Source organism: Mustela nivalis (assembly GCF_964662115.1).
Source record: "Mustela nivalis genome assembly, chromosome: 11".
NCBI lineage: Eukaryota > Metazoa > Chordata > Mammalia > Carnivora > Mustelidae > Mustela > Mustela nivalis.
In genome coordinates this window covers 41,217,329-41,234,691 of record NC_139030.1, presented here as the reverse complement: position 1 = coordinate 41,234,691, position 17,363 = coordinate 41,217,329, and the positions used below count along the sequence as shown (strand labels likewise).

Here is a 17,363-nt window from a genome sequence, read left to right as displayed (position 1 = left end):
TCTATGTCATTTTTCTCAATAATACGAAGAGAAAGTAGGCAGCTCAAGGATTCTATTAATCCTTCAGAATTTCTACTTGAATTTCACATCCAATATAACAATACCTTTCATCTCCACCTCAATCTGCTCTTCAATCCTCCCATGCAAAATGGATTCTGGGGCTAAAATGGAAAAATATATACAAAGATTTTAATGATTAATTCCATATACTTTCTGCCTCAGTTTATATATTCGTACAATTATGATTTTCCTTGATTCTGGTAATAGAAAATTACACCTCCCAAATGCAACCCCAAAAATCCATGCCAAACAAATCAATGAGCTGATAAAGTACATGACAATGTTTGCAGAAAGATTTTTTAAAAATTTTATTTTAGGTTCTCTGTGAAATTTCCACTTTTAGTTCTTTAATTCCTCATGCCTTTACATGCATTCAAAAAAGCAATCCACAAATTACAGGAATTTTTTTTTTAATGTCCTATCGACTGATCACTAAAAGACTAAGAGATGGTGTCACATTGAGAAGGAACATGCATTTTCTAACTTGCCACTTTTTGCCGAGGGCTATTCTCAGGTTTTCCTGCAGAATTAAGTGTTTCCTACTAGTAAGTAGTCCTTTGACTTGAACCATCTTTAAAACTTTAAACTACACAAAGTCTGATGACATATTAAGGAGCCAAACAGAGAGCCCTCAACTCAAAATGACTTTTATTATATAGGGAAAAGGCGTAGGCCTTAGACACAATCGTCCCTGGGGCAGCCTGTTGAGCAAGGCAGGTTCCCCGGGTTCCTGCTCGGTCTTCCGTCCATCTGTGTGGCACCACGCGCGCGGGCTGGCCTCCCTGGCTTCTCCGTTCCTTGTGGGCTTTGGCACGAAGTGAAGGACAAACTTCACGTTTTCTTTGATGATTCTCTCTTTACTTCATGGCTTGTTTTAATTTGTGACTCTTTGAGGGTTTTAATACTTTTAATGTCTGAACCAAGGGCAATTTTTGTAACTGCTCTGGTTTGCGATTCTTTTGCTAGGTGAGAATAAAGTTAGGAAAAGGAATAAATTAGCTGTGTTTGTAAGAGTAAAACACATGCTGAATTTAGAGAAGGTGACATGTGATTAGGATGAGAAGGAAGGCAGCATGTTAGTCCCCAAACTAATATATATCTGTGCTTACTACACACAGAAGAACTCTACTCAAGCAGACTTATGGGGTTTTATATTCCTACTTGATCTTCGTGGATAACTATGTGGCTTACATCAAGTTATAAGACCAAAAGAGGAACATATGAAGACTGATCTTATGTTCCACAATTAGACAACTGTGCCTGATCCTTCATTCTTCAAACACTTAAAAGTGGCTTATCTTTCAACTTGCTTAAGTATAAAAGAGGAAGTCTGGACTTTCCAAGAGAAAAATGCTTTTGCTCCAAGAACACTTCAATAATATAATCAATTAGGACCGAAGGAACTGGAAACCCTGTGACAAAAATGTCCAGCTCAAATCCACTCTAGCAACATGACAATCAAGCACGTACTATGGGCCCAGGTTCCTTAGGAATCAAGCTGAAAAGGCCTACATTTCTCCTACCTCCACAACACAGCCAATACCCAATTGCATGGCTGCAGAACCTGTCCTGGTTGTCACCCATGTCACCCCCAGATAAATAGTCACTCTGGATGATTACTGCACTAGCTAGCAGCTATGGGGAAATGGAGGCTCAGCTCTCTGGATGCCACCAGATTTTCCATTTCACTTGCATAACTAGACCTCAGTTCTTGAGATAGTCCTTTTGAGGACTATGGAAATATTACTAGGAATATCTACAGAACAGAATATCAGATTAAGAAAGAAAAAGCCTCCTCTGGGTGACTGAGGATTACAGATACAGTAAATGATGTATGAACCTGTTTCAAAATTCAGAGCCAAGACAGCAGTCACATAGCACCATATTATCCATATTATGCCCTGCTCATCTCTAACATCTTAAAAATGGTATGGACAGGTCAGGAGAGACCTCGAGGCCATAGTTCTCCATGGACCCCTGGAGATGCTGGAACTTTCTCCATCGGCTTCCTTCCATGGGACTCAATGAAGATACTTTAGCTGACATACAGCATGGCATTCTAGCACCTGAAGAATAATTCTCCTATCTCCTTCCTATCTAAGGGGAAGTCCATGGATAAGAGGAGGAACTTTTCTCTTCTAAGACAAATTTATTCATGCCCTTCCAGACATGGTGGAAATCAAGCATGATAACAACAAAAATAATGCTCTTGCCGTTTCATAATTCTATGATTCCAGGAGGATCTGAGACTGAAAAGCAGTATCATCTATCAAGAAATATCTATAGACTCTTCATTTTGGTCCAGACAGAACCCTATTATTTTCAGTGCCCAATCTGCTATTTATATAGTCTCCTTATAAATAGCTAGAACTTCCAGATCTGTAAACAAAGGGCAGAAATGAGAAATGTTGAGCCTCTTCATATTAAAATAACTAAATTTAATCTTGGCACAGTATCAGGCACAACAATAAATAATTAATTAATACCTAATGAACTATAACATCCTGACCTTCTTTGGTATACTTCGTAGGTGGCACATTGGGTAAATACTAGAAAAAACAGCACATACGAAATGAACCATAACCTTCTGAAATGAGATTTGAGAGTTAAACTTCCTTGAATGGAAGGAAAGTTGAATGTTCGCGTCACAAGTTTGGCCAATGACCTGGCTGACTTGCATAAGTCATTTATCAATAGAGTGCTGAGTTAGGGATATGCTAATTAACATATTCACTGATTCGATCTGCAGAGCAGGAAAGCTGCATAAAGCGATGAGGATGAAATGAAGAAAGTCACAGCTAAAAACCAAAGAAGCACCTTCTATGCTCAATACTGCCGACGTGGTTTCCTCTCCATAGTCATTGCGTACAATACAGCTGTACAATCCTTGGTCTACCAGCTGAACGTGATGTATGCTAAGAAACTGAATATTTCCATCTTGTGACCGCGTCACTCTTTCCGAGTCCTCTATCTTTCCGCCTTCATGAGTCCAGGTTACATCAACAGAAGAGTCATCTTGTAAAACACAGAGGAACTGGGCCGTGTTGCCGCACTTTACAGAGAGGTCCTGAAGCGGCAGCAGAATCCGTGGGCCCTTGCCCACTGCCTCTTCCGCCCAGTTCCCAGAGAACTCAGTGCTCTCTGCAATTTGTGAAAGGGACGCAGTATGACGCAACTCTACATTTTGAACCGATGAGGCTGTGTGGGTGGAACTTTGAGATACGCTTTCAAAAACCTGTGATTCGTATTCATAGGATGATCCTTGAAATGACTTAATTTCGTTTTGGGATATTCTGCTCTCCTGCTTTGTGAAAGAGGAATCTGCCACTGCCTGGGACTTGATGGACTTTCTTACATCTTTCCCAGAACTCTGCCTAGCTAGGGCTCGCACTGTATAATCAAGTGACAAGAAAAAGAAAAGAATATTAAGATCTAAGTGTTGTCACTTGGCTAGGTTAGTAACAGACAATGGCATGGAAGATGAAGATGAAAGACATGAGTGTCACTTGGAAGCAGCATGCCAGACGCAGTGTGCTCCAGGACATCACATCACACAAAAGAACGAACGTTCATTCCCAGTGATCCAATGATGAATGGATGACGAAGGCTCATGCGATGCTGTAGAGTATCTGGGTCCTTCCTTCTGTTGTCACCACAGCTAACCAGAGTGACACAGTCTCTTGTTCCCTCTCTCTTCCCTGCCCCCTCCCACGGAATACCATTTGTCCCCCTTCTTCCATATACTGTACAAACAATATACGGCAAATGGATCATTAATGATCCAATGATGAGATGTTCTTTAGAAAAGGAAAAACATCAAAGTTGATGCCTAAAAAAATACTTACTGATGTAATGCACAGATTATATACTTCAGAGATTTAAACCATATAGGTGAACCCATAATTGAGAACTTAGGAGGACCTACTGGGTGTTACTTCATTAGTAAATTACAGACTGACCACACTATGCAATGAGACAAACAGCAGAGACTCTCATTAGTAACAGTGGGAGCAGGAGGTATGAAGTAAATCCAAGTCTTTACAGCAAGATGAGCTTTACCTTTTGGAGTCACTGTGAGTGCAGCTGCACAAGAGGCTTCCCCAGCGCTATTGGCGGCTTTGCAAGAGTACTGCCCAGCATGCTCTGAGTAAGCATCAACTATAAGCATTAAAGCCATGCCTGTGGCCTCCTCATAATGGAAAACTACATCTTTTGTTGGTAGAATTGGCTGCTGGTTATGAAACCAGTGGATTTCTGGCTTGGGAATGCCAAAAACCCTTGCATGAAATCTGACTGTCTCCCCGCTGTGCACCCTGATGCTTGACAGAGGCTGGATGAAGATGGGCTTTTGGCCAAGGGACTCCTTCTTAAATGAAACTGATGAAGAGACATGCCATTGGGAGTTTGATGCAACTTCTTCAAATTTGCTAAATCCTGAAAAGAAGCATGTCAACCTTTAATGTCTTACCCTCCACTGAAACCAGAACTCATTTGGAGTTGTCTACAGATCTGTTGCAAAGTTCAATGGTGGACTAGAATCCAGTCCAGTCCTAATGTCTTGTCAACATATGCCACCACTGGTTCCAAGTCACACGTATTCCCTTCCACTTTCCGGGCAAACAAGTCGAGACATAAGTAGTCTAAAAAAAACTCCCTGTATTGTTTGTGAAGGCACTAGTGAAGTACATAATCTGGTTTAGGTATACTTATTTTCTGTTTTTACTTTTTCCCCTCTGGTTGTAAAATTACATTTTTTTCTATTTTGTAAGCCACTTTAAATTGTTATTAAGAAAATATCTGATTATTAGTAAGTGTTTAAAATTAAGGGAAAAACCAAAGTTGCCCTCAATCTGGATGTATTTATACATAGTTAATAATACATAGATTAAATTAGCTCAGCAAAAATAGTCTGACTGTATAAAAATATTGTTATCTTGTTTTGAAACAAAGTGCCCTCCACTACCAGGGAAGTGTTTCTGATGGCTGTTTAAAAGTCCCAAGTATCAGAAATACTAAACCATCTTAGGATGAGACCTCTCAACCTTCAGGCATTCTTTGAATGACAGTGAATACACCTATGTGCTATACAGACCTGAAATCACCCTCCGTAGCTTCTGTGAAATCAGAATTGTGTCAAGACAACAGGAGGATAGTAATGCTTACATTACATTAAAAAAAATTTTTTTTTCATCCTAGCTAAATTAGAAAACAAATCTACCTATTTCTTTAGCATCTTTCTCTCCATTCTGATACATGCTGATCAGAAAGCATGAAAGCTGGTAAGGAGAGCAATACAGAACATTATAAAGACAAAACAGGGCAAAATGAGAAATGATGTTTGTGATTCATAATGAGATGGGATAAATGGAAAGTGAGAATGCAGCATATAACATGGAAACTATTAGTTGCATTAAAAGAGAACGATAGGGCCAACGATGGTTTACATGGAGTCTTTAGTGATTGTTACTGACATTGTGAGATTAGAGCCGTATTTAACTGTGGTTCTGAAGGCTGTTTACTGTACCTGCCAGTCTCAAGTTGGCTGTGCTTGATACTTGACCCACAGCATTATTGGCAACAAAAGTGTAAGTTCCTTCATCTTCTGGGTAAGCTTCAGCAATTTCCAGTTGGTAAGTGTCTTCAAATTGAGTCATTCTAAAGAACCTAGATGGCTTAATTTTCTTGTCTTTGCTGTACCAAGACACTTTTAGATCTGCATCACAAAAGGGAAAAAAAAAGATATTTGAATGACAAAAAGTGGTGGATATTTTTACCTGAAAACACAATATTGATTATATCGGTGACTAAGTTTCCTATGTGTCTTCATAACATTGTATTTCTCATTTTGGGCATGCCACATCTGCTTTTACAAGATCTCTTTTCATCTTTAAGTAAGAAACATGATTTTCTAGAAAAATCCAGCTTATAGGCTGATTCTAATGTTTGGAAATTTACTATTTCAGTTATATTCTTTTTAATCCTGTGTAGGTTATGCTGTGGAAACAGGGACAAGGTTTTGACATAGTCAGTGACCTTGAGAAAAAGATTGTGTCCTAAGGAACAGTCATCATGATGGGTTTGATCTAGGATTGTGGTTGCCTACTGCGCCTGGGGTTGTCTACTGTGCAGAAAGATCAAAAAGCAATCTGAGAAGATCAACATTCCCAGAAGTTTAAAACAGACACCCTAAGGCTGAAGACAACATTTCTATATTTTCATTATCAATGAGCAAGCATTGAAAGGCCTTAGCACAGCAAAAAATAATTTTTTTAAAGATTTTATTTATTTAGTTGACAGAGAGAGATCACAAGCAGGAAAAGAGGCAGGCAGAGAGAGAGTAGGAAGCAGGCTCCCCACAGAGCAGAGAACCCGATGTGGGGCTCGATCCCAGGACCCCGAGACCATGACCCGAGCCGAAGGCAGAGGCTTAACCCACTGAGCCACCCAGGTGCCCCAAAAAATAATTTTTAAAATTGAAAGAAAGGGTCATGGAATTTGGTCATCTTAGATATATTTGGCTTTTTCAAAGTAACGGTAATAATAAATGATAATAAAACTGGCTCTTTTCACATAAAGTTGAAAATAACTCCAAAGCAAAGATAAAATAACATTATGTTGTTACAGTTTAAGGTGAACTTTTTAAAAAACATTACACTTCCATTGAAACAATCACCCTCTAACTCAAGAGTGAATTTAAATTTAGTCACAAGTTTTAAAAGCCACAACCCAAGACTTCTTGTTTTTGGAATGTGATCATGATATCACTTCCTTATCCCTATACCATCCACAGGGGGTTTTCTAATGGCCCATTGAGCTAGCACTTGTTTTCATTTTAGCACAAATTTTGGTTTGTGAAGGTGCCCCTCCTGCCCATGATGATAACTGTTTATAAATTACAGGTTCTTTTAAAGACACAAATGTCTTCACTTCCTTAGGTAGCAAGATAAAGTAGAAAATGGAACACTGATACCACAATTTCCCAGCTTTGTAACCTTAGACCCATCATTTAATCTCTCTGGACCAGTCTTCTCATTGGTAAAATGAGATGCATAATACTTCATGAGCTCTTCATTGCAAAAAAAAAAAAAAATGTTTTGTGAATTGAATGACTTACATGGGAAGGGCTTTATAAACCATTGGCATAAGTCAGTTATTAAACAAGACTGTTTAAACACCCCCCTGCAAAGGGATCATCAGTGCCTTTAATGTTTTGCACCAAGACAGGGTCATGTGATATAATAGGTAATGCCATCACATGGAATTTAATAATCATTCTACAACATTTAGTCTGTTAAACCTCAGTGGAAATGGGATGATGAAGAGTTTGTCCACCTCTTTACAGGGTTCTCTGCATAGTCCTACAGTAACTTCCTCCTTTGGAGAAGGGATGAAGCCCTAGGACAGGCATGCATGGTCAAAAATAAAGGAGCTAAAAGACAAGACCTCTCTTGGTAATGAACTTGGTGCTTCTGATGGGACTGACACTATCTGTGTTGGTCACTGGCCTCTTCTGGCTTCCACAAGGCCACCCCACTCTTCCTGCTCCCCATTCCACTGCTCCATTGTATTTGGTCCCTAAATTCCCTTCATTCCACCTCTCAACTTCTCCTACTTCCTCCTACACCCTTCTTCCTCCTGACTCCTCTCGTAGAGGGCCTCATCAGCCCTTTCCAAGTCTATCAAGATGGCCTCTCCCTTGGTCCTCACCAGGTCTCCCCTCTCAGATCTGACCATTCTTCTTTGTACAATCACAGAATTGTCTCCAAAAAGCAAACCTGATCATGTTACCCAGAGGCTTAAAAATCCTTCAGTGGCTCCTCAGTGCAAACAAGATAAAATCTAAGATCCTAAGCGCAGAATCCCAAACCCTTTGGGATCTGGCCCTTGCCTTCTTTTCTGGCCTTTCCTCCACTAATTACATCACTTTCCAACCATTCTCTAGCCACTTGTCATTTCCAGCACATGAAGTACTCTCGTAGGCTTCTATGATTTGTAAATGTCATTCTCTGCCTAGAATGTTGTTGTGTTCAATGATCCTGTTGATTCTTCAATGCCCAGTCCATGCATCTCTCTCTGACTGTCATGCAAACAGACAGCACCAAATACATGGGCTGTTAAAGCACGTACAACCTTGCAATCTAGCAGCTAATATAATAGTATTTCAATAGCAGGAACACTGACATCAGTAGAATACAACTGAAGAGATACTTAAATGAACAATGGACATCCATCATAGCTAGACTAATTATTTATCATTTTATTTAGCTAGAGGTGGCTCAGTAAGCCTCCAAATTATACTATCTGTAGGATAAACATTAGCGAAAAGCTAGCTTTATTACAAATTTTAAAATTCTACTTTTCCGGGGCGCCTGGGTGGCTCAGTGGGTTAAGCCGCTGCCTTCGGCTCGGGTCATGATCTCAGGGTCCTGGGATAGAGTCCTGAGTCGGGCTCTCTGCTCGGCAGGGGGCCTGTTTCCCTTCCTCTCTCTCTGCCTGCCTCTCTGCCTACTTGTGATCTCTCTCTGTCAAATAAATAAAATCTTAAAAAATAATAATAATAAAATAAAATAAAATTCTACGTTTCCAAATTGCTTTTCCACCAGTAGGTGGCACCAGAGACCTTCAACAGGCAACACTCCTAAAAGCCCCACCAGATTGCTCAAGGCCAACAAGTTCTAAGCTTAAGTGAGTACTGAGTTCCAAAAACATGTGACTGGGGTTTCTGAAGACGGAATTATTTTCCAGTATAGAAGGCAGGACTGAATTTGTTCCCCTAGGGTAGTACCTGGTCAGAGGAATTTGTGTAAATACTTTCAGTGGCAAGGGCATAAAACTTTATCATTTGGTAAGCTTTTAAAAGGGCATTTTACTTAATAAACAATTTTTGCCATATAAAAAAACACATTTACAAGAGGATGCTCAAACCTCTGTATGTGTATAAATAGTACACACATGAAGAGTTAGTAACCCACGAATTTATAAAGTCCATTTAAACATTTAAAGATGTCAGTCATATAGAAAAGATATTTTTCTATTTCTATCCCAACTGGAGTCTTATAGAAGGCTTTGAAGATATTTTTGCAACACCTTAAAGGCAAAACTATATTATTTATAAACTAAAAAGTGCTATATGAAGACTACTGCTTTAAGACAATCATATATATGTATATTGATTTGAAAATCTTCCTCTAAAAATTCAATGAAAGGATAAATTTAGTGTGACTTCAGTGAATTTGATATTAAAATGCATTTTTCTTTATTGTGTTAGCAGAATATTATCAAATCAGTCCCTCTTTCTTGATATTTAGTATTTCTCCAACTCTGTGCTTTGAAGTCACAAAGTCTGTGGTGTTTGTGTATATTGGTCACCCAATACCAGACTTTTATGTTTATATAATTCCCCTCTATAGCTATAATAAAATTAATGTATTGGGCTCTAGTCACTTGCCAGCCATGCCTATAGGTACATAATATCTTTTAATTATGCCCATAAAAATCAAATAGGTTCATTTGGTTTCCAGATCAGCATCTCTATTTCAGAGGAGGAAGTCATCAGGTCATAGAAAGCCAATTGCAATACTAACTTGTTTAGGAAAATGGCTCCTGGCAATGCAGAGATTGAGTCATAAACTAATGGAAGAGGTATTAAAAAAAAAAAAAAAGATAAAAACCCCACATTTACTAGGTGCTGTGAGAAGCCCTAGCTCTAAGAATTTCCCTTTGATGGTCATACATAAATGCCTGCAAATGAGAGAGTGACTTTTATTTGGGATAAAGCTGATGTACCCTATCTGAGGTAAATTTACAATCATAATTGGCTTGAAATGGCTGCAAACATCTTATCTCATTCTACTAGGACTGGACTCCTGAGGTTGGGGGGAGGGGCCGAGACCATCTGGGAGACATGCTCTTACTGAAGAGTGTAACAACGAACTCACTGGGTGTTACTGCCTGATGAACACAGCTAGGTGCTGGTAAGTGTGATCTAACATGCTTCGACTGGTGTTAGTCATATGACAATTATTCTTTTGCCCAATTAACAATTACTTACTGAGTATATACACTCTATGAAGCTATTCTGGGACAAGGATCCACCCTTGCTGCCCAGGATAGTACTTTCCAGCAGCTACTCCCCTTCTAGGCAAGAGGTTCTAGGTACTAAGACAGAGTCCCTGCCCTCCTGAAACGTACATTCTAAGATCAAATGCAATACTATCCTTACTTTATTCATGAAGCAAAGAGAACCAGAGAAACCTATTTGTCTAAGGTCACAGAGGGGAGCCAAGATTCAAATCCAATCTCTGATTATAACGCCCCTACTTTTGATGCTACTGGCAATTGCTTTCCAAAGGAATATACCTTTTCACACAAGCGCTGTCTACAGACTGAATAATGTCTTACATATAAGCAGACTCTTCTTTTGAAATATACGTAGGTACAATATTATAATTAATGTAATAACATTTGTAGTTTTGTTGTATTTTTTTCAGAGATAACAAAAGTTATCTAAGCAGGGGACACCTGAGTGGCTCAGTCAGTTAAGCATCTGCCTTCAGCTCAGTTCATGATCCCAGAGTCCTGGGATCAAGTCCTGAATCGCATTCCTTGCTCAGCAGGGAGCCTGCTTCTCCCTCTCCCTCTGCCTGTTGTTCACTCTCTCTTGCTCTTGCCCATTCCCTCTGACAAATAAATTAAAAATATCTTTTAAAAAATTTATCTGAGGGAACAGGACATCTTTTGAACATCAGAAAACACTGATCAAGTTCTTTTTTTGTTGCTGTTGTCGTTAAAAAAAAAAAACACCACAACATAAAATTTACCACCTTAACCATTTTTAGGTGTATACTCAGTAGTGGAAACATGGTCTATTCCTTTATTCAGTAATTCAAGTAAGTCTTCTGCAAGATTCTCAATAAAAGTCAAATTATGCACAGGAGATGTTTGTGATGGAGGAAAAGGTGAGAAACCTTGCCTCAGATCACTGTTTGTAAATATCAGCACTGATACCTTTGCTCATAAACCTACCTGTTCCAGACACTCTGCACTGAAAACGGGCTGGCTGTCCCTCAGAAGTGACAGTGTCCTGAAGTGGGGTGATGATGGCAGGAGGATAAACTGGCATTTCCTGATCTGGAGACACAACTTCTGGAACTAAAGAAAGGGATCACAAGATTAGTCATGATTAAGTCACTTACAGACTGCACAGAATGGAGCATGCAGATTTATTTTATCTTCCTAAAAGTTGGGTAGCAGTCTACTTTTAGGAGCTCCAAACTGTATTTATAATTGCAGTCAGAGAACACAAAAGAGGGTTTCTTAGGTTTGATTTTAAGCTGAGAAGTAACAAGGCCTGTATACCTTCCACCGAGAGCGATGCAGAGGTTGTGGCAACACCGTAGTCATTCTTGGCTTCACAGGTATAAATAGCTGCGTCCTCTGGGAAGGCTTCAATGAGCAAAAGTGTGTACTCTTGCCCATCGTGAAGAAATTTGCACTTGAAGCCCGTGGAAAGCAGCTGCTCCTCCTTGTACCAAGAAATCTTGGGCTGTGGTCTGCCGGATATCACGGCGCAGAAGCGGGCCGGCTTGCCAGACTGCACAGTCACAGGCTGGAGCTCCTGAAGGATCTGGGGTGGTTCTGGAGCTGGGAGTGAATGAAAACCAGCAGCATGTGAAAAAGCATGAAAACACGGGAGAACATGTGAATGCCTACGTTAATTTGTGGCCAGTGGTAACGTGTCCAGAAACCAAACTTTGGAACTATGAGAGCTCTACTTGCCTCAGAATATCGGAACATTCTTTGTGCTAAGAAGAAAGGACACATTGGGAATTCTGTCCTCAGACAAAATGACTTTAGAAAGATACTTGTGATATTTGAGGCTTGGTCAGGGGTATTATTATCGTAACAGGATCACCCCTTTCCTTGTTGGGGTCTTTGTGGGGGTGTGGCAATGGCCGGTACCCTAAAGAATGGCTGCCATGTGCTATCTGTTTTGTATCATTTGGACAAACCATGTGCTCAGGTGTTCATCACCTTTAGATTTGTTTGATTTGCAAGGATTTGTGGATATGTCAGAGTCACTTCTTTATAACCAGGTGCCAAAGAAGTATAATTGCTACATAAGTAAAAAAGAATAAATGTTATTCTTGATCTACTTAAAGGCAATTAATTATACTTAAAAAAAAAAAAAAAAAGAAAAACACTTTCCTGCTATGCTAATGAAACCATCTTCTCAGTGTTGTGATGACTGAGGGAAACCCAGTAGTTCACAGAACAGAGAAATGGGGAGAAAGGACTTCTGTGAGACTGTTTTCTGACCTTTACTTCTCTGTGCCTCAGTCTCTCTACCACTAATCTAGAAAGAGTAAGAACTGGATACCATGATGGTTTGGTCTTCTAGGGCCTAAAGGGATATTGGCAATGTGGCTCATTTTAACGTTAACCTGAGATTATTCCTGGGGTTCTTCAATCTGCTTCTGAGGTATTCGTTCAGAGTAGACTCAAGATTCAAATAGGGATGGACAGTCCTTCTCCATATAGATTAGTCTCATTTCTAGAGGAGCCTCAAATTCAGCTCTCAGCTTTTCATGAGGAAGGTGCGTGCTTTCAGGGCTCTCCTCTGAGGACGTGGTAGAGTATGTAATAAGAGCCTCTGGTCCTCGGGCTCGAGGCAGAGAGAACCTAGCTCCGTAGCACCTGTGGCTCTTCAGGCCCCCTGGGGTCTCAAAGAGGACTTCTGGATTTTCCCAGGCACTCTGCACTAGAGGCTGCAAATGCCCTGGGGCTTGGTAGCAGTAGTAGCACCTAAGCAGTTGGCTCCAAGGGTGGAAAACTCGACCAGCTGAGCGCTGTAACTAGAAACCCACTGAGGGTCTATTATAGTTGACAGACGGTGGATATTCAATAGAGTTGAACAACTAAATGAGGATCTAGCCATTAGGCAAGTTCTGGAAATGACATCTTTACAGTCGTTTTAATAGCTGCCGTCCCTTCAGCACAGGTGATATGTGAAAATAAATGTAGCTACAATACAAGTAGCATGGCCTCTTCAGAAATTGCCCACAACCTATCAGCCCTTTAGGAACTTAAAGGGGAGGATTATCCCAGTTGGTTCCACAAAATATGCCGGTATCTCTACCTACCATTGACATAGAGAGTAACGGAACTCCTGTTCCTTCCTGCCACAAAGGTGTATTCACCGGCATCGCTATGCCTGGTCTCAGAGATAAACATCCGGTGGATTCTTCTCTCCACCACATACTGGTGTCGTTCTTGAACTTGGAAATTGATTTCAATGCCGTCTTTATACCAGTGGGCATCAACATCGTCTTCGTTGACCTCGAACTCAACGACAGCACGTTGTTTCTCAATAACCTTTCAATGGAGCAACATAAAAAGAGAATTGAAGTCCTGCTTTCCTTTCAGTTTTAGCCTGTTTCTAAAACTGCTCATTTCAAAAGCATGTCAAAACTATACATTATGATATAAAAAGTTGACTGGGTGAAGTGCATTCTAATGTGTCCTGCATATCCTTAGACAAATGCTGCCCTAACTTCTTCTGTAAAGAATCCTGCTGACACCTGCACTGAGGAGAGACGCCGCCTCAAAGAGACTGTGACTTGAATCTTTAAAATGCTTGCTTTTTAACTAATCACAACAGAAATAACAATACCTTATATCTGTGGGCTTTTCATTTTTGACAAAGCTCTTCTACTATTTGATTTGATTTCTTGTGGTATGAACAAGAACCTCCTGGGGTATGTAGAAACTATTAGCCTCATTTTTAAAAGTGAGGAAATCAAGATTCAGAATTGCGCAGTAAAGGACAGAAGACATATTTAGGTCATCTGCGTCCTCACTGAAGGCTTTTTCACTATGGCCTAAGGCCTGTCATGCCTGGTTCTCCTCAGATAAGCAATAGGGTAAATCTGAATTCAAAGGATATTTCTCCTAACACGTTCTCTCCATTCCACCATTTGGGAAGACAGGCACTCGTGAAACAAGCTCTGCACAAGTGGTAGAGGGCAAAGCTTTCCAGCTCAGCGCCCCTGCTGGGAATCCAGCTTTTCTCCAACTGGTCTACCTCCTGGACTTCAAAAGAAGCATCCCCGGCCAAGTCCCTACACCCCTGCTTCTCCATAACAGAAGCCGTATGACAAAACACCACCTTGTCCTACCTTCCCTGAGTTCTAGTTGCTGTGTAAGCACCACAGTGTAAATTTTTAGCTCTTTTCTGGTTTGGGCTGCTTGGCAGGTGGCCATTTATGAGGCAGCAAAGTTTCTACAGCTGCTTTAATTAAAGTATCCAGACAGCTGCTAAGGACACACTATTTCCCTAAGTGAGGGAAAACTGTGACTAAATTGATGTCAGATTAAGAGTCTAAGCCAGTAGGGATCAGCTGTTTTCATTCTTTAGAAGACTGTGGTTAGAAAATGTTAAAGTTAAAAATTAAAATCTCAAACTATGGAATATGAGCCCTTAATGACGTCTCCCCACATTCAGCACGTAGACAATACCTGAACCTCCCTTTTGAGACTCCGGATGCGGACATCTCTGCCCTCTACATAGAGGTTGGCAGTGGAGATGTTGCCTCCTGCCACCACCGCATACTGCCCGGCATCAGACATCCGGGTGGACGGGATCAGGAGGCGGTGGACGTATTTCTCTTTCTGTATCTTTATTCTATGGATGACACGGAAATGGAAGTTTAATGAATGGTGACTCAAAGCAAACTGGGAATTACTGGAATGTAGCCAAGGAACACAACTGACCTATCCACGGCTGGCAGCTCTTGGCCATCTTTCATCCACTGAACAGTGATGTCAGGTTCAGAAACTTCACATTCAAACATGGCTCGCTTCTTCTCAAGAACCTTGATGTCCTTAATGTGTTTTCGAAATTCTATATGGCGAGCTGGAAAACAGTGTGTACAAAAATTAATCTTCCTAATGGCTTTAAGACATAACTCACAATTCAGGGGCTTTCACTGTAGTCAGAATTGTACAACCATAACTATCAATGTTAGAATATCCTTGACACCCCCCAAAAAACCATACAACCCTTAGTCATCACCCACTAGACCCTCCAATGTAGGCACACACCTATGGTCTCTACAGACTGGTGTATTCCGACTTTCCTATAAAGGGAATCAGACATGACATGGTCCTTTGGGACCAGCTTCTTTCACTTAGCGTAAAGTTTTTTCAGGCTCATCCATGTGGTAACATGTATTGGCACTTGCTTTTTAATGCTAACAATATTTCATTACACAGAAACACCATATTTTATTTTTCCATTCATTAATGCACTGACCAATATTTTATAAGGTGCGTTTGACATCTAGTTGTATGGATAAGACATTTATGACACCATACCTTCTACATAAAGGGTGGCTGTTGATGTAGCTTTTCCAGCCACAAAGGTGTACTCAGCTGCATCCCCGAAGTGAACGTTCCTGATATTCAGTGAGTGCGTGAGCTTTTTGGTTCTCATCTGGCACCTGTCAGTTGATTTGATTTCCACACCATTCTTTAACCATTTGTAAGAGATGCCTTCATAGTTCACCGTTACCTCAAAGGTAATTGTGTCTTTTTCTTCAGCATTGATGTCCTTCAGCATGGATGTAATCATGATTGCTGCAAAGGGGGAAGGAAATACACCCAAGGAGACTTAGTGTGATGTGAGTCATAACAAGCACAGAGTGAAAACTCGGAATGTGTTTAGTCTGTCTGCGAAGGTGATTATAATTCTGGGATATGAGCTATGCTATCTTCCAGGTACCCCTCTATGGGACAATACCATGTGACAGAGGAACAGAGAGAGCTAGGGATAGATACTATAGCATCTTTATAGGTAGCTTTTCAAGGCAACTCTAATCAGAAAATATTATTCAGGTGGAGATGCTTGTGCCTAACTTAGGGTAAACACACAGTAGATGTTTTAATCAAGGACTTTTTTGGAGTGGATTAACTGGTCAGGAAGGGAAAGTGTAGGATATGTAGTAACAATGAGTTTACCAAATATTTTATATATATTTTTTGTTTGTTTACTTACGGGTCACTTTCAGGGTAGCGCTGACTTGGTCATTGCCACAAACAAATGTGTATTCTGCTGAGTCCTCTGTGCTGGTGTTCATGATGATCAGCTGATGGAGTTTCCCTTGCACAACTATCTTGAACTTCTCACTCATCTCAATCTCCACACCATTCTTCAGCCACATGGAAGGGACATTGAAGTGGGACACCTCACACTCAAAGGAGGCAGCTTTGGTCTCAGGCACCTCAATGTTTTTCATGGTTTTTGTAATATGTAACGCTTGGGAAAATCAAAAAGCACTTCAGTTAATATATTTTATTTAAAAAAATGGATGAAGCCAACCAACCAAACGACCAACTGACTGACCGACCAACCAGCCAACCAACCGATGAGCCCATGGGGATCATCTTGGGAAATACTGTAAGGCTAATACTTACTCTCCACGAAAAGTTTAGCTTTGCATTCCAATTGCCCCACCACAGCGGTATATTCCCCAGCATCCGAGGGGGTAATATGCTGCAGCATCAGCTTGTGGACCTTCCTTTCTGAGACCAGTCTGTGTTTGTCACTTGGCTTAATCTCCACATTCTTGTGGTACCATTTTACTGGAACAGTGTCATGGGAAACACTAACTTCAAAGGCAACGGTGGCATTTTCCAGGGCGGTCACATCTTTCGGCTTTTTAATGATCTTGACAGCTAATGAGGAAAGTTGAGGCAGTTCAGTGATACAGTTAACTTAGTGGCAACCATACATTGGCTACTTGTAAAATGTTTCTAAATCAACTCACTTTCAACATGCAGTCTGGCACTGGCTCCTAGCTTTCCAAGCTTGAAGCCATATACAGATTCATCCACAACAGCACAGTTTTTAATCCTCAGAGTGTAAACTGTTCCTTTGACTGAAATATCATACTTGTCACTGGGTTGTAGCACGACGCCATTTTTGATCCACTGGACACCTTTTACGTTAGGGTGAGTAAGCTCGACCGTGAAAACAGCATCCTGTGTCTCTGTCACTGTGAGGTTCTTCAGAGTCTTCTTAATTTTGACAGCTGAAGACAAATTTATGGTTTAGGAAATAAAGATGGTATGGCCAAGTAAAAGAAGTCCTGGGATAAGATCATTACCTGGTCATCTTGCAAAAAAACGGTTATCAGAAATGTTGCAGTTATGCATCACCTCTGTTTTAAAAGACACCTTGAGATTATTTAGGAAAATCTGCGATCCAGTTTGAGATGCACACTACACCATGATTTTTCTATACT

At 40.5% G+C, this 17,363-nt stretch overlaps 1 protein-coding gene across 1 annotated transcript in view; it reads right to left on the bottom strand.

Moving 5' to 3' along the window:
- Positions 1-17,363, bottom strand: part of LOC309843473 (titin-like) — a 275,519-nt gene that overhangs the window by 220,892 nt on the left and 37,264 nt on the right. Inside the window, 11 exon segments of the mRNA XM_082688984.1 lie at positions 105-161; positions 5,585-5,773; positions 11,086-11,211; positions 11,419-11,703; positions 13,203-13,434; positions 14,578-14,743; positions 14,833-14,974; positions 15,436-15,696; positions 16,115-16,375; positions 16,534-16,794; positions 16,887-17,150. Of these exon segments, the coding sequence (XP_082545110.1) occupies positions 105-161; positions 5,585-5,773; positions 11,086-11,211; positions 11,419-11,703; positions 13,203-13,434; positions 14,578-14,743; positions 14,833-14,974; positions 15,436-15,696; positions 16,115-16,375; positions 16,534-16,794; positions 16,887-17,150 (2,244 nt within the window).